The sequence below is a fragment of the Salvelinus namaycush genome, chromosome 11, assembly GCF_016432855.1.
Source record: "Salvelinus namaycush isolate Seneca chromosome 11, SaNama_1.0, whole genome shotgun sequence".
Classification (NCBI taxonomy): Eukaryota; Metazoa; Chordata; class Actinopteri; order Salmoniformes; family Salmonidae; genus Salvelinus; species Salvelinus namaycush.
Genome location: NC_052317.1, coordinates 39,353,351 through 39,375,850, shown reverse-complemented (window position 1 = coordinate 39,375,850; position 22,500 = coordinate 39,353,351). Strand labels below are relative to the sequence as shown.

At 41.2% G+C, this 22,500-nt stretch overlaps 2 protein-coding genes across 3 annotated transcripts; both read right to left on the bottom strand.

The window, feature by feature from the left end:
* Positions 1-6,169: 6,169 nt before the first annotated feature.
* LOC120056162 (uncharacterized protein DDB_G0290685-like) lies at positions 6,170-9,124 on the bottom strand. Of its 2 annotated transcripts, XM_039004373.1 has the most exons (4): positions 8,980-9,124; positions 8,791-8,886; positions 6,898-8,684; positions 6,170-6,729 (listed from the first exon to the last, which is right to left on the bottom strand). In XM_039004373.1, exons 3-4 carry the CDS (start codon positions 8,563-8,565, stop codon positions 6,691-6,693), a joined length of 1,707 nt encoding a protein of 568 aa, XP_038860301.1. In that variant the 5' UTR covers positions 8,566-8,684; positions 8,791-8,886; positions 8,980-9,124; the 3' UTR covers positions 6,170-6,690. The 2 variants fall into 2 exon arrangements, with proteins under 2 accessions (XP_038860301.1, XP_038860300.1); XM_039004372.1 differs by having other exon boundaries at positions 6,170-8,684.
* On the bottom strand, positions 8,976-22,491 carry LOC120055410 (NACHT, LRR and PYD domains-containing protein 1 homolog; the record flags this gene model as incomplete). Its single annotated transcript, XM_039003272.1, has 8 exons — positions 8,976-9,135; positions 10,104-10,155; positions 16,063-16,085; positions 17,350-17,517; positions 17,850-17,930; positions 18,184-19,918; positions 20,050-20,079; positions 22,377-22,491. Coding segments are annotated over 8 exons (2,364 nt in total), but the record flags the coding sequence as incomplete, so codon positions are not given.
* Positions 22,492-22,500: the final 9 nt, after the last annotated feature.

Genomic DNA, 22,500 nt, shown 5'->3' with positions numbered 1-22,500 from the left:
AAACGGGGGAAAGAGCTTTTGTAATAAAATGAATCTTTGCAGTTTGTACAAATTCCCCCAACCCCCCCCACCCTCAAATATTATTGTATTTGTCTCTGTCACTTGAACAGTAGAGTAGATCTTTCCCCATATTTATACCTAAATAGAAGAACAAGAAGCAAAAAAAACAACACATTCAGAAAAGTTTTATAGTATTTTTATAAAGGGTTGCAGACCAAAGGTTCAGAGGTTTGGGTGACATTCACTTGTACAATTCAATGTTCTGAGGCTTCTGTGTCCAGGTTCATTCACTGTTGAGTTTCTATTCTGAGACTTCTGTGTCCAGGTTCATTCACTGTTGAGTTTCTATTCTGAGACTTCTGTGTCCAGGTTCATTCACTGTTGAGTTTCTATTCTGAGACTTCTGTGTCCAGGTTCATTCACTGTTGAGTTTCTATTCTGAGACTTCTGTGTCCAGGTTCATTCACTGTTTAGTTTCTATTCTGAGACTTCTGTGTCCAGGTTCATTCACTGTTGAGTTTCTATTCTGAGACTTCTGTGTCCAGGTTCATTCACTGTTGAGTTTCTATTCTGAGACTTCTGTGTCCAGGTTCATTCACTGAGTTTCTATCTGATCATGTTGTTATTGTAGACTAGGGATGCGTCCCAAATGGCACCCTGTCCCCTATATAGTGCACGACTTTTGACCAGAGCTCTATGGACTCACTGGCTCACCATAGGGCTCGTGTCAAAAGTAGTGCACTATATAGGGAATAGGGTGCCTTTTGGGATGTAGTCATGATGGTGTAGTCTTGAAACTAAAGCATCAAGGGCTCTTGGGGGGGAACTAAAATTGTACTCTACTTGTAGTTTGATCTGGCAATGGTACACTTTTGAGATTGGTGCTGAGTGACCAATGCTGGTACTGTCTGTCCAGTGGCCTGTACGTATGATATAATATTTGGTACTTTGCTTTACCCCATCTGGTATTGGGCACAGTGCTCTATAGTGGTGTATGTGAAGGCCTACACACAGTGGCTCTGTAGCTGTGGGTAAACTCTGATCATGCAATTCACCATCATTATTTCACTTAGGTACGTTGACAATCATTGTTGATTTGACTTCACATGCAGTGGTAATCTCCTCTGTGGAGAGGAGGTGTGTGGGTAGTCATGGAAACAGGGGTTCCGTCCCAAACAGCATCCTATTCCCTATGTTGTGCACTACTGGGCTCTGGTCAAAAGTAGTGAACTACATAGGGAGTAGAGTGCTGTTTGAGACGCAGGCAGGAAAGGAACTCATGCTGGAGGAAAGAGGTGAAGCGGTCCATCAGTAGGGCCGTGTTTCAGCACTCTACTGTGACTGTCCTAAATGGTGCGCTAATGCATAGAATGACATATAGAACCCATACATAACATATTGGATCTTTGTGCCCTATTCTCTATATATGGGCTCCCGAGTGGCGTAGCAGTCTAAGGCACTGCATCTCAGTGCAAGAGGCGTCACTACAGTCCCTGGTTTGAATCCAGTCTGTATCACACCTGGCTGTGATTGGGAGTCCCATAGGGCAGCGCACAATTGGCCCAGCATCGTCCGGGTTTGGCCGGGGTAGGCCGTCATTGTAAATAAGAATTTGTTCTTAACTGACTTGCCTAGTTAAATAAAGGTTAAATAAAAAAATAAATATATACAGTTGAAGTTGGAAGTTTACATACACCTTAGCCAAAAACATTTAAACTCAGTTTTTCACAATTCCTGACATTTAATTCTAGTATAAATTCACTGTCTTAGGTCAGTTAGGATCAGCACTTTAATTTAAGAATGTGAAATGTCAGAATAATAGTAGAGAGAAGGATTTATTTCATCACATTCCCAGTGGGTCAGAAGTTTACATACACTCAATTAGTATTTGGTAGCCTTGCCTTTAAATTGTTTAACTTGGGTCAAACGTTTCGGGTAGCCTTCCACAAGCTTCCCACAATAAGTTGGGTGAATTTTGGTCCATTCCTCCTGACAGAGCTGGTGTAACTGAGTCAGGTTTGTAGGCCTCCTTGCTCACACATGCTTTTTCAGTTCTGCCCACAAATTTCCAATAGGATTGAGGTCAGGGCTTTGTGATGGCCACTCCAATACCTTGACTTTGTTGTCCTTAAGCCATTTTGCCACAACTTTGGGGTCATTGTCCATTTGGAAGACCCATTTGCGACCAAGCTTTAACTTCCTGACTGATGTCTTGAGATGTTGCTTCAATATATCCACATAAGTTTCCCTCTTCATGATGCCATCTATTTTGTGAAGTGCACCAGTCCCTCCTGCAGCAAAGCACCCCCACAACATGATGCTGCCACCCCCGTGCTTCACGGTTGGGATGGTGTTCTTCGGCTTGCAAGCCTCCCCCTTTTTCCTCCAAACATAATGATGGTCATTATGGCCAAACAGTTCTATTTTTGTTTCATCAGACCAGAGGACATTTCTCCAAAAAGTACGATCTTTGTCCCCATGTGCAGTTGCAAACCGTAGTCTGGCTTTTTTATGGCGGTTTTGGAGCAGTGGCTTCTTCCTTGCTGAGCGGCGTTTCAGGTTGTTGATATAGGACTTGTTTTACTCTGGATATAGATACTTTTATACCTGTGTCCTCCAGCATCTTCACAGGGTCCTTTGCTGTGGTTCTGGGATTGATTTGCACTTTTCGCACCAAAGTACGTTCATCTCTAGGAAACAAAATGCGTCTCCTTCCTGAGCGGTATGACGGCTGCGTGGTCCCATGGTGTTTATGCTTGCGTATGAACGTGGTACCTTCAGTCGTTTGGAAATTGCTCCCAAGGATGAACCAGCCACCACTTGTGGAGGTCTACATTTCTTTTCTGAGGTCTTAGCTGATTTCTTTTGATTTCCCCTTGGTGTCAAGCAAAGAGGCACAGAGTTTGAATGTAGGCCTTGAAATACATCCACAGGTACACCTTCAATTGACTCAAATTATGTCAATTATCCTATCAGAAGCTTCTAAAGCCATGACATAATTTTCTGGAATTTTCCAAGCTGTTTAAAGGCACAGTCAACTATGTTTATGTAATCTTCTGGCCCACTGGAATTGTGATACAGTGAATTATAAGTGAAATAATCTGTTTGTAAACAATTGTTGGAAAAAGTACTTGTGTCATGCACAAAGTAGATGTCCTAACTGACTTGCCAAAACTATCGTTTGTTAACAAGAAATTTGTGGAGTGGTTGAAAAACAAGTTTTAATGACTCCAACCTAAGTGTATGTAAACTTCCCACTTCAACTGTATATATAGTGCGCTACTTTTGATGAGAGCCCTATGGGTCCTTGTCAAAAGTAGTCCACTATATAGGGAATAGGGTTCGATTTGGTTTGTAACTATAATGTTGCTGCCAACCACGGATCAGAGTATTCAGAACTCCCTCTTTGATCTCTGTTTGATCTCTTTGATCTCTGAAAGTAATTTTGACTTTCTTTTATACACCTTTTCTTCCAGATCTCACCTTTTCTTCCAGATCTCACCTTTTCTCCCAGATCTCACCTTTTCTCCCAGATCTCACCTTTTCTTCCAGATCTCACCTTTTCTCCCAGATCTCACCTTTTCTCCCAGATCTCACCTTTTCTTCCAGATCTCACCATTTCTCCCAGATCTCACCTTTTCTTCCAGATCTCACCATTTCTTCCAGATCTCACCATTTCTTCCAGATCTCACCATTTCTCCCAGATCTCACCTTTTCTCCCAGATCTCACATTTTCTTCCAGATCTCACCATTTCTCCCAGATCTCACCATTTCTCCCAGATCTCACCATTTCTCCCAGATCTCACCTTTTCTCCCAGATCTCACCTTTTCTCCCAGATCTCACCTTTTCTTCCAGATCTCACCTTTTCTCCCAGATCTCACATTTTCTCCCAGATCTCACCATTTCTTCCAGATCTCACCTTTTCTCCCAGATGAAAACATAGGAGTTGATTAGAGATGATAGCTAGCTGTAAATAAACGTCTGTTTGACAGGTTGGCCCTCTGTTCAAAAGATATGACTTCCTTCATAAACTCCTTCCAATCTTGTTCGTTCCTCATCCATCCTTTTAGCATTTCATCAAATGCCTTCCACATGTGACGTCAGTATTATAGTTGTCATATTATATTCATGGTGTTATTATGTCACCAATGAAGGTGACACTAGGGTGTTTAAACTTTTATACACGTCCTGTATCGTTTACTTGTTGTCTGTGTAGGCCTCTGTGTGTATGTAACGGGGGTCAAGGCCAACCTATTCCCTATATAGTGCACTGCTTTCCACCAGGGCCCATAGGAATCTGGTGAATAGTAGTGCACTATGTATGGAATAGTGTGCCATTTGGGACTAGCCTCAGACAAAGGGAGTGGTGATACACTTACATGGCCAAAATGAATGCACAATTAGGCCACACCAGATGGGATAAATGTATATCCTACCCAGGCCTAACCCAGGTCTCAGTGGACAGTACTAAGGTGCTCTGAGCTGTTCTCTGCTATCTCTGACCAGGACTGATTTACAGATGTTGTTTGGTAGCAGTCTCAGGCCGTGATTCAATCCCAGGAGCCTTAGAGAGCAGCGCACTAGTGTAAAGGCATTTTCCCAGATGCTCGCTGCGATTGGATTCACGATAAATGAGTGTATAGTTTGAGCGTATTAATACATTTTAAAAGTATGCTTTGCTTCACAACACACCTTGGATTGAATCCCGGCTATGTTGTGTTATGAATCTCTAATCTAATGGGAGTCAAAAGACAAATCAACGGAAATGAACAAAGCAGACAAACCAATGCAGCAGCCATTTGTGTTTACAGTACAACTGTGTGTATGCGTGACCTCTGACCCTGGTGTTTTGATCAGTGTGTGTATGTGTGTGTGTGTGTGTGTAGAAAGGGGACGTTGGGCTGTGAAAACATGGGGAAAGCGAAAGATGGAGAGACAGAGAGAGAGTGACTGGTTGTGTCCTAAATTGTACCCTATTCCTTACCATGTGCAATAATTCTGTCCAGAATCCTATGGGCCCTGGTCAAAACCGTGGCCCTATATAAGGAATAGGATGCCATTTGGGATGTAATCATGGAGCCATCATGTGGCCATAGGACATGAAGAATGAGCCGACTGAGTCCAGTCGTTCTTCAAGCCCCTGTTGAGTTAACAGAGGGCTCCAAAAATGTCCATGATTGACACAAATGGAATCCTACAGATGTAGGATCTTAATTTGAGCCAGTTTGCTAGAGCAAGAAAATAATCCTGCAGCAACAGGAAATGGGAATTATTATGTGAATTATAATTATTGGACATTTTTTGTAGGGGTTGATAATTTTTTCGTTGGGGCAAATCAAGTCAGACATTTTAAAGTGGAAATTACAAACTTTAGTAGTCTTTTTAACCTCAAATACACTACAAGTTTGCATTTTCTGCTGTGCAGGAAAATTCCCAGCAATAAGAGTGATCAAATTAGAAACTACATCTGTATTCCCAATATAGTGCTGACCAGAGCCCTAGTCAAAAGTAGTGCTTGACTATAGAACTATGGGACCTGGGGCACTGTATGTGTGTACATCAGTGGAGGTGGGTGGGAGGAGGTATAGGAGGACAGGCTCATTGTAATGGGACCTGGGGCACTGTATGTGTGTACACCAGTGGAGGTGGGTGGGCGGAGGTATAGGAGGACAGGCTCATTGTAATGGGACCTGGGGCACTGTATGTGTGTACACCAGTGGAGGTGGGTGGGCGGAGGTATAGGAGGACAGGCTCATTGTAATGGGACCTGGGGCACTGTATGTGTGTACACCAGTGGAGGTGGGTGGGCGGAGGTATAGGAGGACAGGCTCATTATAATGGCTGGAATAGAATGAATGTAACGGTATCAAACAAATCAAATTTACGGAAACCATGTTTGACTCCGTTCCATTAATTCCATTCCAGACATTAGAATGAGTCTGTTCTCCGATAGCTCCTCCCACCTGTAGTGGGTGTGGGTGAGCATGTGCATGTCTGAGTGAGTGTATTTCCTCCATATAATTCATTCCCAATCCTGTTATTTTCTATTCTGTCATTGTTCCAATGGACTGTTTCCTGTATTATTGTCACTATGGGCTTCTCATTCAGTAATGCTCCTCCTGTATAACGGTTCTTCTTTAAGAAAAAAACACAAATATATTACTGAAATGTGTTTTCATTTTTATTTTTATTCAATATTTTTTCAAATTGTATGTCATTATTTTTCCACAGTATTACAAAAAAATAAAAAGACACAGCTTTTATAAGAACAAGGATAAAACCTCCTTATTTCATTTTTAGAGACAGAGTAAGATTAAATATATGAAATGCTAACAAGTACAGACACGGGTCCCAAATGGCACCCTATTCCCTATGCAGTGCACTTTATTTTAACAGAACCCTATGGACCACGATTGGCACAGGTCAGATTCAAACATGTGTAAGGGTGTGACAGAGAGAGAGGGAAGAGAGACAAAGAGAGCTAGAGAGAGCAAGAGGAGGAGATGATGGGGGATTGATTCACCTTGGGTGGTGTAGCAGTCTATATGCTAAAGTCTTGTGCTTCCCCGTCCAATTTGGCAAAATTATCTTGTAGTAATTCTAAAATCTAAAGTTCCATTTTGAAGAAAAAAAACAAAAACAAAACATGTCCACTATGTATAGTTAGTATCAGTCCAAATCTAAGTGGATCAAAGGTATGTATCTTCACTCTTGTCTTTGTCCTCAGTCTCTTGTATGCTGTGTTTCTCACCATTTCTGTTGTCTTTGTCCTCTTGTATGCTGTGTTTCTCACCATCTCTGTTGTCTTTTACCTCTTGTATGCTGTGTTTCTCACCATCTCTGTTGTCTTTGTCCTTTTGTATGCTGTGTTTCTCCCCATCTCTGTTGTCTTTGTCCTCTTGTATGCTGTGTTTCTCCCCATCTCTGTTGTCTTTGTCCTCTTGTATGCTGTGTTTCTCACCATCTCTGTTTTCTTTGTCCTCTTGTATGCTGTGTTTCTCACCATCTCCGTTGTCTTTGTCCTCTTGAATGCTGTGTTTCTCACCATCTCTGTTGTCTTTGTCCTCTTGTATGCTGTGTTTCTCACCATCTCTGTTGTCTTTGTCCTCTTGAATGCTGTGTTTCTCACCATCTCTGTTGTCTTTGTCCTCTTGTATGCTGTGTTTCTCACCATCTCTGTTGTCTTTGTCCTCTTGAATGCTGTGTTTCTCACCATCTCTGTTGTCTTTGTCCTCTTGTATGCTGTGTTTCTCCCCATCTCTGTTGTCTTTGTCCTCTTGTATGCTGTGTTTCTCACCATCTCTGTTGTCTTTGTCCTCTTGAATGCTGTGTTTCTCACCATCTCTGTTGTCTTTTACCTCTTGTATGCTGTGTTTCTCACCATCTCTGTTGTCTTTTACCTCTTGTATGCTGTGTTTCTCACCATCTCTGTTGTCTTTTACCTCTTGTATGCTGTGTTTCTCACCATCTCTGTTGTCTTTGTCCTCTTGAATGCTGTGTTTCTCACCATCTCTGTTGTCTTTGTCCTCTTGTATGCTGTGTTTCTCCCCATCTCTGTTGTCTTTGTCCTCTTGTATGCTGTGTTTCTCACCATCTCTGTTGTCTTTGTCCTCTTGAATGCTGTGTTTCTCACCATCTCTGTTGTCTTTTACCTCTTGTATGCTGTGTTTCTCACCATCTCTGTTGTCTTTTACCTCTTGTATGCTGTGTTTCTCACCATCTCTGTTGTCTTTGTCCTCTTGTATGCTGTGTTTCTCACCATCTCTGTTGTCTTTGTCCTCTTGTATGCTGTGTTTCTCACCATCTCTGTTGTCTTTGTCCTCTTGTATGCTGTGTTTCTCACCATCTCTGTTGTCTTTATCGTGGTCACTATGCAACAACACACCCTCTCTGTTGTCTTCATTGTGGTCACTATGCAACAACACACCATCTCTGTTGTCTTCATCATGGTCACTATGCAACAACACACCATCTCTGTTGTCTTCATCGTGGTCACTATGCAACAACACACCATCTCTGTTGTCTTCATCGTGGTCACTAGGCAACAACACACCATCTCTGTTGTCTTCATCGTGGTCACTATGCAACAACACACCATCTCTGTTGTCTTCATTGTGGTCACTATGCAACAACACACCATCTCTGTTGTCTTCATCGTGGTCACTAGGCAACAACACACCATCTCCGTTGTCTTCATCGTGGTCACTATGCAACAACACACCATCTCTGTTGTCTTCATCGTGGTCACTATGCAACAACACACCATCTCTGTTGTCTTCATCGTGGTCACTATGCAACAACACACCATCTCTGTTGTCTTCATCGTGGTCACTAGGCAACAACACACCATCTCTGTTGTCTTCATCGTGGTCACTATGCAACAACACACCATCTCTGTTGTCTTCATCGTGGTCACTAGGCAACAACACACCATCTCTGTTGTCTTCATCGTGGTCACTATGCAACAACACACCATCTCTGCTGTCTTCATCGTGGTCACTAGGCAACAACACACCATCTATTAGTCTTAGGGTGAACACTAGGCCTATCACTTTCCTTCCCATGCCTTATCACATTCTCTGTGAATGTTTCTCCTTGTAGAGTGAGTCTAACAGAGTCATCACAACAGAGACTCCAGTCCTTCCGGCCTGTGCACTTGTCAGCAGGCTTCCTGCATCTCCACCTGCAGAGGATTACACCAATGATGATTAGCACCGCATCTGAAGAGATCAGCTGATGATTTGGTTTATGTCAGCTAACTGACACAATACAAAACATTACATCCATACCCGGCGACAAGTAACCGGCAATCTGGGCGCCTCTTTGATGCACGTAAGTGTTGTAATACTTCCTCCAATAACAAACCGTGTTCAACTACATGAAGGCTAAGAACGAAAGAGAATAGAGGAAACATTAGTTGAACAGTTATACTGAAACAAATATGAACACAGACGACACAGAGAGTATGTTGTACTCACGATATCATCCTCAGGTTTGGGCAGGCCTGGCTCAGACTGACTACACTGGCAGCACACCTCTCTGTCACGCTGCTCACATACAGACTGATGTCCTCCAGAGAGGTTTGAGAGTGTAGCAGCGAGATCAGTGCTTCAACATGCTCATCCCACTCTGGACTGGCAGAGGTCATTCATATGACACAAAAATAGACAGACACAGACTCTCGTCATGTTAAAGCAAATATTATCATATGTGTATGTTTGTGTGCAGCTATGTAAGAGAGTTTTTTATTTATTTAACTAGGCAAGTCAGTTAAGAACAAATTCTTATTTTTACAACGACGGCCCACCCCGGCCAAACCCTAACCCGGACGATGCTGGGCAATTGTGCGCCGCCTTATGGGACTCCCAATCATGGCCGGTTGTGATACAGCCTGGCATCGAACCAGGGTCTGTAGTGACGCCTCTAGCACTGAGATGCAGTGCCTTAAACCGCTGCGCCACTCGGGAGCCCTATACACCGGATAGGATTCAATACCGGATTCAATCCAAGGTGCCCTTCTATAGGTCATTTTACAGCCATTCATTCATGATAAACACTCAAGCGCAAATTACCTTCATGTAAAAGGTGCATTGTCAGCCGTCTAGTGAGGTGCCCTATAACGCACCTTGGATTGAAACCCGGCCGTGCGTGTGCATGTGCGTGTGTGTGTGTGTGTGTACGGGAGAAATGTTAATGAGGACAGAAGTTCTTACTGTTGCCCCAGAGAGGGAACTAGCTGAAATAACGTTCTCCAGTCGAATACAGGATCGCCGTAGAGGGTAATTTCAATCCCTCTGAGTGATATCTGGGAGTGTAAACCTTCACTCGCTGCGTGCCATCCATATAATTCTTGGTGTTGAAAGCGGAGCCTGAAATCCAAGGTACATTTTCATTAAATCTAAATCATTAAATCTTGTACACATGATGATTCACTGTCTGGCAACATATAGTATGATGAGCATAGTTCATATTTGCATGACAAATATCAAGGGTTTGTAAATGATATGTAATGCAACTCACAAGTCAAATGTAAAGGTTCATGATAGATGTTAGGTATTTGAAATGTGCTAATATTTATGAAGTATAATCTAGACTCCCTCACCTTAACTTGTCTACAGGGTGGATGATTGCACTCAGGTCATCCACATCAGTGTCTGATAGGTCAGCCACATAGCTCACAGACAAGCTGTCATCAGGAGAAGAGAAACATATTTATTTAGGGGAAGAGGGATACCTAGTCAGTTATACAACTGAATGCCTTCAATTGAAATGTGTCTTCCGCATTTAACCCACCCCTCTGAATCAGAGTGGTGCAGGGGGCTGCCTTAATTGACATCCACGTTTTCGGCACCCGGGGAACGGTGGGTTAACTGCCCTGCTCAGAATGACAGATTTGTACCTTGTCAGCTCGGGGATTCGATCCAGCAACCTTTCGGTTACTGACCCAACGCTCTAACCACTAGGCTACCCGCCTCTAACCACTAGGCTACCCGCCTTTAACCACTAGGCTCCTGATTTACTTCACTAGCCTTATATTATCTGGAACATTAAACTGTTGTTTATTTGTGATATAATTTTAGCTAACCCTTTATTTGACACCATATAATATGTCATAACAGCTGACATAATCTGGAGGCGAAATAACAGCTGACATAATCTGGAGGCGAAATAACAGCTGACATAATCTGGAGGCGAAATAACAGCTGACATAATCTGGAGGCGAAATAACAATTGACATAATCTGGAGGCGAAATAACAGCTGACATAATCTGGAGGCGAAATAACAGCTGACATAATCTGGAGGCGAAATAACAGTTGACATAATCTGGAGGCGAAATAACAGCTGACATAATCTGGAGGCGAAATAACAACTGACATAATCTGGAGGCGAAAGAAACGCACACCTGTTTAGGCGAGGTGCTGGCTAGCGGAGTAGAACACCTGTTTAGGCAAGGTGCTGGCTAGCGGAGTAGAACACCTGTTTAGGCAAGGTGCTGGCTAGCGGAGTAGAACACCTGTTTAGGCAAGGTGCTGGCTAGCGGAGTAGAACACCTGTTTAGGCAAGGTGCTGGCTAGCGGAGTAGAACACCTGTTTAGGCAAGGTGCTGGCTAGCGAGCGGAGTAGAACACCTGTTTAGGCGAGGTGCTGGCTAGCGAGCGGAGTAGAACACCTGTTTAGGCGAGGTGCTGGCTAGCGGAGTAGAACACCTGTTTAGGCAAGGTGCTGGCTAGCGGAGTAGAACACCTGTTTAGGCGAGGTGCTGGCTAGCGGAGTAGAACACCTGTTTAGGCAAGGTGCTGGCTAGCGGAGTAGAACACTTGAAAAATTAAAGGAGAGCCGCACACTGCTCAGATGCAATAATTGAATAACCTAATATCCAACGTTTCGACAGACAAGCTGTCTTCATCAGGATATAATGACAAACACTGCAGGGTGACTAGTTTATATAGTGTCAAAAGAAACACACAGGTGTCTGTACTCATGGCCGGGTGTGGCCTGATATCTTTGGTTAATTCTCAGATATAAAAATAACATACAATACACACGAATGGATAGCATACGATCATAGATACAATTTGGCTACATAGGCCTACAAACACTTACAATGAATAGCAAAATCACCATAATCACAAGAATGGCTTCAGATCAAAGTCTACGTTAAGGGTCTTTAAATGAAAGATCCAGGCAGCCTCTCGTTTTAACAATAAATTGTCGAGGTCACCCCCTGTCCTAGGGAGGGTGACATGTTCGATGCCGATATAATGTAGGGACGAAATCGAGTGGTTTGCTTCCAAAAAGTGGGCCGCAACTGGGTAAGTCGAGTTTTTGCACCTAATGGTGCTACGATGCTTTGAGATTCGTACTTTTAATTTGCGCTTTGTTTTACCCACATCATTTTTAACACAAGGACAAGTTATACCTCGACAATTTACTGTTAAAACGAGAGGCTGTCTGGATCTTTCATTTAAAGACCCTGGCTCTCTTTGGTCTCAATGTAGACTTTGATCTGAAGCCATTCTTGTGATTCTTGTGATTTTTTGATTGTGATTATTGTGAGTTTTCTTGTAATTTTGATGTATAAGTGTTTTGATTCGAGTGAAAAAACGTGTGATATTTTCTCCTTCGCATGAGTCTAACCCAGCTAAGCTAACTAACTTTGCATGTAAGCCAAGGAGACAAGATGGCGTCTGGGATTTTGGCTTTTAAATGGTTTTAGTTATTTTTTAAACAAACGGTTGCTCATATTAAGTGTATTGACACAAATTATATCTATTTTAGAAGGTTACTTTTCATTAAATGTGTATCTAACAGTTGCATGCTAACCGCTAACATTAGCTAGCTAATTCAGCGCTGAACCAGTAACTGTGCATTAGAGACCTCTCTAACGCCCAACAAGCTCAGTTCAAACTCCCATTCACCAGCTCCGCAAGCGTTATAATGTCAAAATACATTAGTTGATCACCAAATATGGAGTTTCGCTGGTCAACGATCGTATTTTGACGTTCTAATGCTTGCAGAGTTGGGTTTTCATTTATTAATACACAGGCCTGTTCTATAATTTGTTTGGACAATTAGCACTGTATACAGTATGTAGTGAATCAGATGTACTGTTACCCCAATAAATCATAGTTGTTTTGCACACCGCCATCTTTGCTCAGCGATCAGACCGGCAGCGTCATCGCATCAATGCTGCGTAATACATTCTGCAGTCAAACTTTTTTCAGCTTGTAATCCAACAGTTGTACTGGATGTGTGTGTAACAACAGTTCAACATTCACTTTTTTTCTACTATTTAGAAAGTACTGCAACTGCCTCTGCAACGCAATGCTGCACAGCAAACGCAGCGTTCCTTTGGAAATGAATGTGCTTCTGTTATACCAAAACGCAATGACGCTGTTGGTCTGATCGAAGGCGTTAGTGACAGGGTGACGTAGCTAACGTTAGCTAAACAAACACTAACTACATGGTAGCTAACTATTTGCTAGCTAGCGACATGCATAGTTGAGAGCTAGCTTTAGCTACAGTATGTCATGAAAACGTTGAGAAAACGTGATTGTAATGTATTTGAGAATGTGCGAAAGTGTTGTTTGATACTGCCATAATATACCAAATATTAGGAACACCTTCCTAATATTGAATTACAACCCCCCCCCCCCCCCCCCCCCCCTCCCTTTGCCCAAGGACAGCCTCAATTCGTCAGGGCATGGACTCTACAAGGTGTCGAAAGCGCATGTTGACTCCAACGCTTCCCACAGTTGTGTCAAGTTGGCTGGATGTCCTTGGGGTGGTGAACCATTCTTGATACACATGGGAAACTGTTGTGTGAAAAACTCAGCAGCGTTGCAGTTCTTGACACAAACCGGTGCGCCTGGCACCTACTAACATACCCCGTTCAAAGGCACTTACATGTTTTGTCTTGCTCATTCACCCTCTGAATGGCACACATACACAAGCCATATCTCAATTGTCTCAAGGCTTAAAGATCCTTTTTTAAAACTTTATTGGGATAGGGGGCAGCATTGGGAAGTTTGGATGAAAAGCATGCCCAGAGTAAACTGCCTGTTACTCAGGCACAGAAGCTAGGATATGCATATATTGGTAGATTTGGATAGAAAACACTCTAAAGTTTCCAAAACTGTTAAAATAATGTCTGTGAGTATAACAGAACTCATATGGCAGGCGAAAACCTGAGAAAAATCCAACCAGGAAGTGGGAATTGTAAAGTTTGTAGTTTTTTAAGTGAATGCCTATCCAGTATCCAGTGTCTGTGGGGTCAGATTGCACTTCCTAAGGCTTCCAGTAGATGTCAACAGTCTTTAGAAGTTGTTTAAGGCTTCTATTGTGAAAGGGGAGAGAATAAGACCACTCAGAGTAAGTGGCTCAGCTGAAAGCCATGAGTTGTTTATCGCGCGTGGCCGTGAGCGCGCCGTTCGTTCTCTTTCCTTTCTAATGAAAACAGTATTGTCCGGTTGAAATATTATTGAATATTTATGATAAAAAGATCCTAAGGATTGATTATAAACATTGTTTGACATGTTTCTACGACCTTTGATGGAACTTTTTTGACTTTTCGTCTGGATGTTGTGAGCGCGCTTTGTGCCTTTGGATTATTGAACTAAACGCGCGAACAAAACGGAGGTATTTGGATATAAAGAGGGAATTTATTGAACAAAACTAACATTTATTGTGTAACATGGAGTCCTGGGAGTGCCACCAGATGAAGATCATCAAAGGTAAGTGATTAATTTAATCGCTATTTCTGACTTTTGTGAGTCTTCTCCTTGGCTGGAAAATGTCTGTATGGTTTTTGTGGCTAGGCGCTGTCCTAACATAATCGCATGGTGTCCTTTCGCCGTAAAGCCTTTTTGAAATCAGACACTGTGATTGGATTAACAAGAAGTTAATCTTTAAAATGGTGTATAATACTTGTATGTTTGAGGAATTTTAATTATGAGATTTCTGTTTGAATTTGGCGCCCTGCAATTTCACTGGCTGTTGTCGAAGTGGGACATCCCAGAGAGGTCTGTCTCCTCCCCTTCATCTACACTGATTGAAGTGGATTTAACAAGTGACATCAATAAGGGATCATATCTATGTCATGGAAAGAGCTTGTGTTCTTAATGTGTTGTATACTCAGTGTATTTGGGAGGAAGTTTTCAGCTTTCTTTAGCGGTGTTGCGTTGTAGCATACTCTATTCTGATGTCTGTTTCTTTACTTATATTTTTTTAGAGAAAGTAATGCATCTGCTGTATCCAGGGGGAAGGTGAAGACCTTGATGGAGGCTGCAGAAACAAACATTTTTAAACAAAAGGAAACTTCTTGGCAGGGAAAAGACAATAAATAATAAATAATATGATTTTAGAGTTAAATCCTTTGTTGTTGTTTTAATGAATTCTTTACAGGTTTTATTTTTTTCATTTTATTTTGAATAACTTGTAGAAAATACACTTCATAACACTGTCATGAAGCATTATGTCCATCCTCAAATCAAACTTTATTTGTCACATGCGCCCAATACAACGTGTGTAGACCTTACCGTGAATGCTGACTTACAAGCCTTTAACCAACAGTGCAGTGCAAGAAAGAGTTAAGAAAATATTTACCAAATAAACTCAAGTACAAAATAATAAAAAATATCACAATAGAATATGAGGCTATATACAGGGGGTACCGGTACCTAGTCAATGTGCGGAGGTACAGGTTAGTCGAGGTAATTTGTACATGTAGGTAGCGGTGAAGTGACTATGCATAGATAATACACAGCGAGTAGCAGCAGTGCACAAAACAAATGAAGGGGGGGTCAATGTAAATAGTCCGGTGGCCATTTGATTTTGACACTCTTATGTAGGTGTCATAACCAGCCATAAAATAACGCAATATACTGTATGTCACAACAGGTCTAAATATATGTGTCACGACAGTGTTATGACCATATCATGACAAGTTATGTCAGCTGTTATGACATATTATGACATGGTTATGACCATGTCATAACGTGTTATGATGCTAGGTGTCAAATAGAGTGTTACCTATAGTGATGTCATAGATGAACTGGAGTACAACAAGTAAAGAGTATTGCTAAACTACAGCTGTGTGTATATAGCCATTTAGGATCGAAGCTAGGTCTCCTGGGCATCACAAGACTGTGTTAGCCTGCTGAGCTTAAGTCTACAGTAAGCACTAAGCATTGCAACTCTTCAGGTCTTAGACAAGGTTACTCGTCTCTTGAGTGTGCTTCACCAAACCACTTCCTTAACATGGACAATAAATTAAAGATATCCACCGTAAAATGTGTTATATGTAGTATTAGAGATGATAAATTGTACTTACACTATTTCACTCAAACTGTAGCCAGATGCCCTGATACAGTCACAGATCATTTTCATGTCAGACACTTTTAACCAAAGAGAAGTTTGGAGAGTCCTTCACAAGCAAGAGATGGTTGAATTATTACATGAATACTTTGATCGACAAGACATCTACACATCTTTACAACTGTACAGCATGCAATATCAATCAAGTGCACCTTTCTACTGAGACAATGTAGATGATTCTCACAACCATTCTCACAACCATGAAGCCTGAAACAATAACATATCATACTGTTAAGAGGCTACTTAATTAACATTATTAAGGCCATGTTTTATATTGTGTCCAATCACAGGTTGAATTCAACACCCAAAATGTCAAACTTCTGCAGATTAGTGCCAGTGTGACTCAGCACAGACTGAAATGGTCCAGTGTGACAATGAATAACAGGGTTCCCACAATTCCCTTTTTTTGTCAATTGGGTGTTAAGATTACTAACTAGTGTACTAATGTTAAGATTACTAGTCCTAAGTAACTACTGCTAACTCAAATCTTGGGTTTCTGACTCTCCAAGTCTAGTCTAAAAATGTACAAGATGTGGTACACTGTTGAAATTAAGCGCTTTGTAACTAACACCAAAACTAGTGCTAGCTAAGCTGCCACCAACACAAAGGAGACAAAACCTTAACTTTGCTGGAGTATTGAAACACATCATCTTGAGTTGTTTTGAAACATGACATGGTGTGTTGTAAAACCACTTAATCAAGTGTTGTGCAACACCTTGCAGGGGACTGGGAGCACTACCGTTAAAGTGGCAATCAGCAGTTGATAACAATTAACAAAGCGGACTCTGCACCCCTGGTTTGGTAAAAAGCTGAGGGATGGAGCTGGAGAAATTGAACCACTCTCAAATTCATAGACAGAGCTATGGATGCAAGGACCATGATATAAAAAATATAGTTTTAACCATGTTTTGAGGCTATATAGTGTTTGTTTACATTTTCTTTGAATACAAACGTTGGAGTAAAACAATCTTATATTTGGGGTTCTGATGGGGTACGATAGTTGATTTAAGCTCATGAGGCATGTATAAGATATATTCTTTAAGAATCAATGGGTACATATCATTCATTTAGAAGTCCAAAGTCGATGTAGCAACTGCTGTTTGCCTCTTTTTAAAGTTTGAACACAATTTTGTGCAGAATTAGAAACCTTCTCTTTAGGTGTTGTGAACAGAAAAGTAAAGATTCAAACACTGTTGTGGGTATTTTACAATTCCAATAGTGTCAGTATAACCTGTTGGACTAAACCCTTTTTTAAAATCACAAACTATATAAAATGCCTTTGTTATTGTGTTAATCAATGATGTATTTATGTTAACTTCTACATTACCTACATGTTAATTAATTAACCCTTTTTGTAACAGACATTATGTATTTACCATATATGTTCCATTTTAGTTTCCTAATTGTTATTCGATGAAACATGGTGTTATATATTAGAGGTTGGTCGGAAGCTAAATGAAAAGTTACTTACCCTATGCTTTCCAAGACTCCATGTGCCTTACTGATGAGGAACATGAATTTGTCAGCTGTATTGCTGGTGATGGACTTCACTCCAATTTCAACGTTTCTGGGTTTGTGTTTAGTGAGAGCAATAAGCAAGTCCTGCACTTTCTCATCAGAGAAGTTGTTCTCACTCAGACTGAAAAATACAGACAAATTGGAGTTAGGCACAGAAAACACCCTTTTAAAACAATAAAAAAGATGTGGTAGGCTAAAGTAATTCCCATTAATATAATGTAAGTGCATTCTGAAAGTATTCAGAACCCCTCGACTTGTGTGTAGATTGATGAGGGAAAAAACGATTTAATACATTTTAGAATAAGGCTGTAACATAACAAAATGTGGAAAACGTAAATGAACCTGAATACTTTCCAAATCCACTGTAGCTGAGGTAGAGATATATTTAACAGCAAGAATTTGATAGATGACAAATAAGCTATGATGTTACAGTAAAGATCATGTGATTCTTACTCCAGCTCCAAACTCTTTCCTTCTCCCAGCGCTGTCAACAGATCATCTAAATCATCATCGGCTAGGTCGTCCACCTGCAACCTACAAAAACAAATACCAAAAACAATTAAGTGACAAAATTTACATAAATAATTAATTCAAGAGTTTAAATTAAAACAAATATCTATGTCCAAATAACCTTTTTATGAAAGAAACATTATATTGAGCATCAACCAGTTATTATTATTATAATTAATTCAAATAACATTTGGGGAAATATATACTGTATATATTATTTTATGTATGAAAATCAGCCTTGTTCTAGGGTGAGAAAGGGAAATGCAAATATACTCACTCGAGATGTTGACATTTTTCCAATGCTGGCAGAAGGATTTTGATCTTCTCTGCAGTTAACTTGCACCAGTTGAGAATGAGTCTTTGGATGCACTTGCAGTGCTGAAAGCAGTACTTCAGCACCCAACAGTCTGTTTTTGTCAGTGGAATGTGAGTCAGATTAAATTCTGTGTATGTATTCATGGCTTTCTTAACAAAATCATCTACATGTAGTTCATATAGACAGTGAAACGCAAAAAGCCACATTGATGAAATGTGATAATCAATGGCGTTTCGATCCTCCTTTTCTTTTTCAATGACTTCCAGAATAAAATGTTTCAGCTGGGTCCAGATTCCTTGAGAACAAGAGATGTATTTTTTATCCTCGAGCCGTTTTCCCACTTCCTTGTTTGCGATGCCGAAGAGAAATTGAACTATGGGTAGCAGGTGACTGTTTTCTTTTCCACGTCGAACCTTAGAAAGTAGCTCTCTAACTTTCCCCTGAGCTTCCTCATCACCCAGTAACATGTATGAGAGGGCTGTGAAAAACTCCTGGAAGCTGAGGTGCATGAAGCTGTACATAGTGGTCTGACTTACTCTCTTCTTTTGGAGAAACTTACACAAGAATGGGACTTTGGAAGGATCTGACACGGTCTGTGAGACACTATCATGGTCAAATAACACTTGCTGCTCTTCCATTCCCTTTTCTGCCAGCTTGCCTAGTCCTTGGAGGATAGTAAGAGCTGACTGACCCAAATCCTGACAGTGGTGCTTCAACAGCGTGGCAACAAATTCAACAAAGATGGAGGTGGTGGTCTCCAGTGATTGTATCATCTCTGTGCCTTCATCAAACTGCTCCCTATAAACTGTGCAAATGATCCAGCAGATGACTGGAATGAAACATGCGGTGAAAAGGGTTTCATTTTTCCTCACAGAGTCATAGGCTTGCTGTGAGTGTTGCTCCTTCATGAAGAATCTATTGAAGTATTCCTCCACCCCCTCTTTAGAAAAGCCCAATATCTCAGCGTATCTCACTGGATTTTTGACCACTTCTTTTAGTTTGTCCAGCGCTGTGGACCTGGTGGTGACAAGCAGGAAGGACTCGTGCAATATCTGTTTCCGTATCAGGCCACTCAGTGTCACTTCGGGGGAGCATTGTGTCCACGGGTCCCTGGGAAGGGAGTCTTTAGGTACATCAAGTGAGAATTTGAGTTCATCAAAGCCGTCTACCAGGAAGAGAACCCTCTCAGGAGACTGGCGAAGGACCTGCTTGATCATTGATGATAAACTCTGATCGTAGTTAAGCAGATCCATCACACTTTTTCTCCCAGTGGCCTGGTTTAGTTCTTTGCACCTCAGGTGAAAAACAAAGTCAAATCGGTCTTTGTAAAGTCTTCCAAACGCCCAGTCAGACATGATCTTCTGAGTGGTAAATGACTTGCCAGTTCCAGAGTGGCCCTGCAGTATCACTGTTCTCTGAATGTCTCCATGCTCGTCTGGATCAAACAGCCTCTCCACTTTGGTACTCTTGTAGGTCTCGCTGTCCCTCTGGTCCATAACTTGATAAAAGTTCTGTCCTCTGGAGCGGATCTCCTCCTCTCTCTCTCTCTGCTGACGGTGTTTCTGGATGATCAGGGGCTCAGTGTAGCGGTCATCTAGCTTCACATGTTCTCCAGGGAGAGAGTTGTACTCCTGCACTGTGGCATATTCACCTCTGATGAATTCCTTGTACTTTAGGCTTATTGTGATTTTGTTCTCTACACATTGACACAATAACAGAAAGTCAATTAATAATTTTACAAAAGTGTTTCTGTTGTATAATTCTTGAAATCATATAACATTATAAGAAATGTAATTCATTAAAAAGGTGAAAAAAAACATGGCCTACCTTGTTCACCTCTTTGTTTGCCACTGCATTCTATATAAATGATTGACAAATACATATCACGTAAACCTTCTCACAAGATATCGCTAATCTTTGCATCTTCATAATTTATTGAAAATGTTATCACGCAGCAGTTAGGTTGGGCACTGTTTCACTTGACACAAGATGACATTTCAGTGTGCCACAAAGAAACATCAGTACGTCAGGTATTCTTGACAGTTCGGACAATCCTTGTCATGCAATGAAACATTATTTTATAGTTGGGAGAAAAAAAATCTGTAATTAATTAATACAATTACATATAGGGGAATTTTGTAAGAGCAATGACTTGTTTTTGTCATTTTCCAAATATTTTAAGTATTGTACATTTTCCATATCTGCATTCTGCTAGGAAATGCCCCTGTCCTGAGAAACTGATCAAAGTTTAAACACTTAAACTTCCAAAAAAATTATATTCACTGTAAAATTATATTAAGAAGTTTCTTTTAATAGCCCTCTGTGACTTTAATGAAAAATTTGTCTTAAAACACTGACTCCTAAAAGATGTGTCCCAAGGTCAACTGTGTTTTAATTAGGAGGTTGCTCCTTTATGTGGTATGTGGAAAATCTGGCTAACTATGTAAGTGGACTTTGTTAGGGTTCATCTGTGTATTTCTATGTAATAGCCTCATTGTTACTATGTAATTTTTTTTATTTAAATTGTAGCTTTATTTAACTAGGCAAGTCAGTTGAGAACAACTTCTTATTTTCAATGACAGCCGAGGAACAGTGAGTTAACCGCCTTGTTCAGGGGCAGAGTGACATTTTTTTTTTTAACCTTTCGGTTACAAGTCCAACGCTCTAACCACTAGGCTACCTGCCGCCCTAACAGCCTTGAATAGCATATTCAACAGTACCACTTCATGTAACTGTGCTTATACATGCTTACTCAGGTGTTTACATGTTGTAATATCATGCAGCATACCCTGGTTATCTGGCCCTTTTGGCATAGTTTATGTGTGGCTACATGTGGTACACTCTCTCCCCATAACTTACTATGGGCCAAGATGGCTACAAGCCAATAGTTGTATATTACACAACCAATATGGCCGACCATTGACGTCATTGTTTACATCCTAGCATGCTACTTCTAACCATTAGCCCCACTAGCTGCTAACTGTACTGTGCATAGGGTTATACAGCTCCCTATGCCGGCCTATAGCCTGAGGACTACTAGCCTGTAACCTAGCTTAGCGTGCTAGCCTCCAGCTATTGCCTGTTTATACTGTATGCCAACCCACAGCCTGTGGCCCACTAGCCTAGCATGCTAGCCGCTAATTGTATCATGTTTATACCTCATATGCTATCCTAGCCCCTTTATACAATATGGTATAATCATTACTGCTATGTAGCGTGTTAGCCTACTAGCCATAGAGTGCTGTATGCCTATTACCAGATAATACTGTTAGCACACAAGCTTCCTATTGTGTGCTAGCCATAGAGAATAATAAAGGCCTCTAGTGGCCAAAGGGCTGTATTAGCATTGGCAGCGCCATTGAGGGCTTCCAACATTTAAAAAAAGATATACTACTTCAAAATTGAGAATGGTACTACCCATGCTGTCACAGACGTTATAACGGCACAGATACAAAGATGAGTCCTCTATCTATCTCTATGATGCTAGCTCATTGCTATCCCATTGCTGCTATGCATATTTTACATCATTTCCATTCTGTTTGTATAGCCTTACATGGCTAGTACTCCGGAGTAATTGCCTGTTTCTTCTGTTCTACAGAAAACACTATCACTTCCACTCGTCCCTTCCTCTTGTTTGCTGTGTGTGTGTGTGTGTCTGTTAGTTGTGTAGTAATAAAGTGTGGAATGAATACGTGTCTCCTACTGGTAATTTCCGTTCTCTAACTGGGACCCTGGGACAGTTGTACCAGCGGAGGCTGCTGAGGGGAGGACGGCTCATAATAATGTCAGGAATGGAGTACAATGGATGGAATGGAGCAAATGGAATGGTATCAAGCACATGAAAACCATGTTGATACCAATCCATTGACTCCATTCCAGCCATTAGTATGCTCCGTTCTCCTCTCAGCAGCCTCCACTGAGTTGTACCCATATCTAAACCGACACCTCTTTCGGGGGAAACACCAGATGGTGGCGCTCTTTCTCATTGTGTGATACTGTAGCAGATAGTTGATAACTTGGTCTATAAAATATAGAACTTTCAAATTTGCTTAATATTAATATATGTATATATATATTTTTTAAAACGTTGGTTTTCAAGAATGCCGGACCTAATCCCAGACCATGTATCTAAATTGCCAAACATCTTCACTCACCCAAGTCCTGGACCAGATTAGGTTCATGCTCCCTCAGCATGGAGAGAAAGGTCGATTTCACTTTGTTTCCTCCAGAGTGGAGGGCTGTAAAGAGCTCCCTCATTTTGCCCTGATTAGTCCTGGA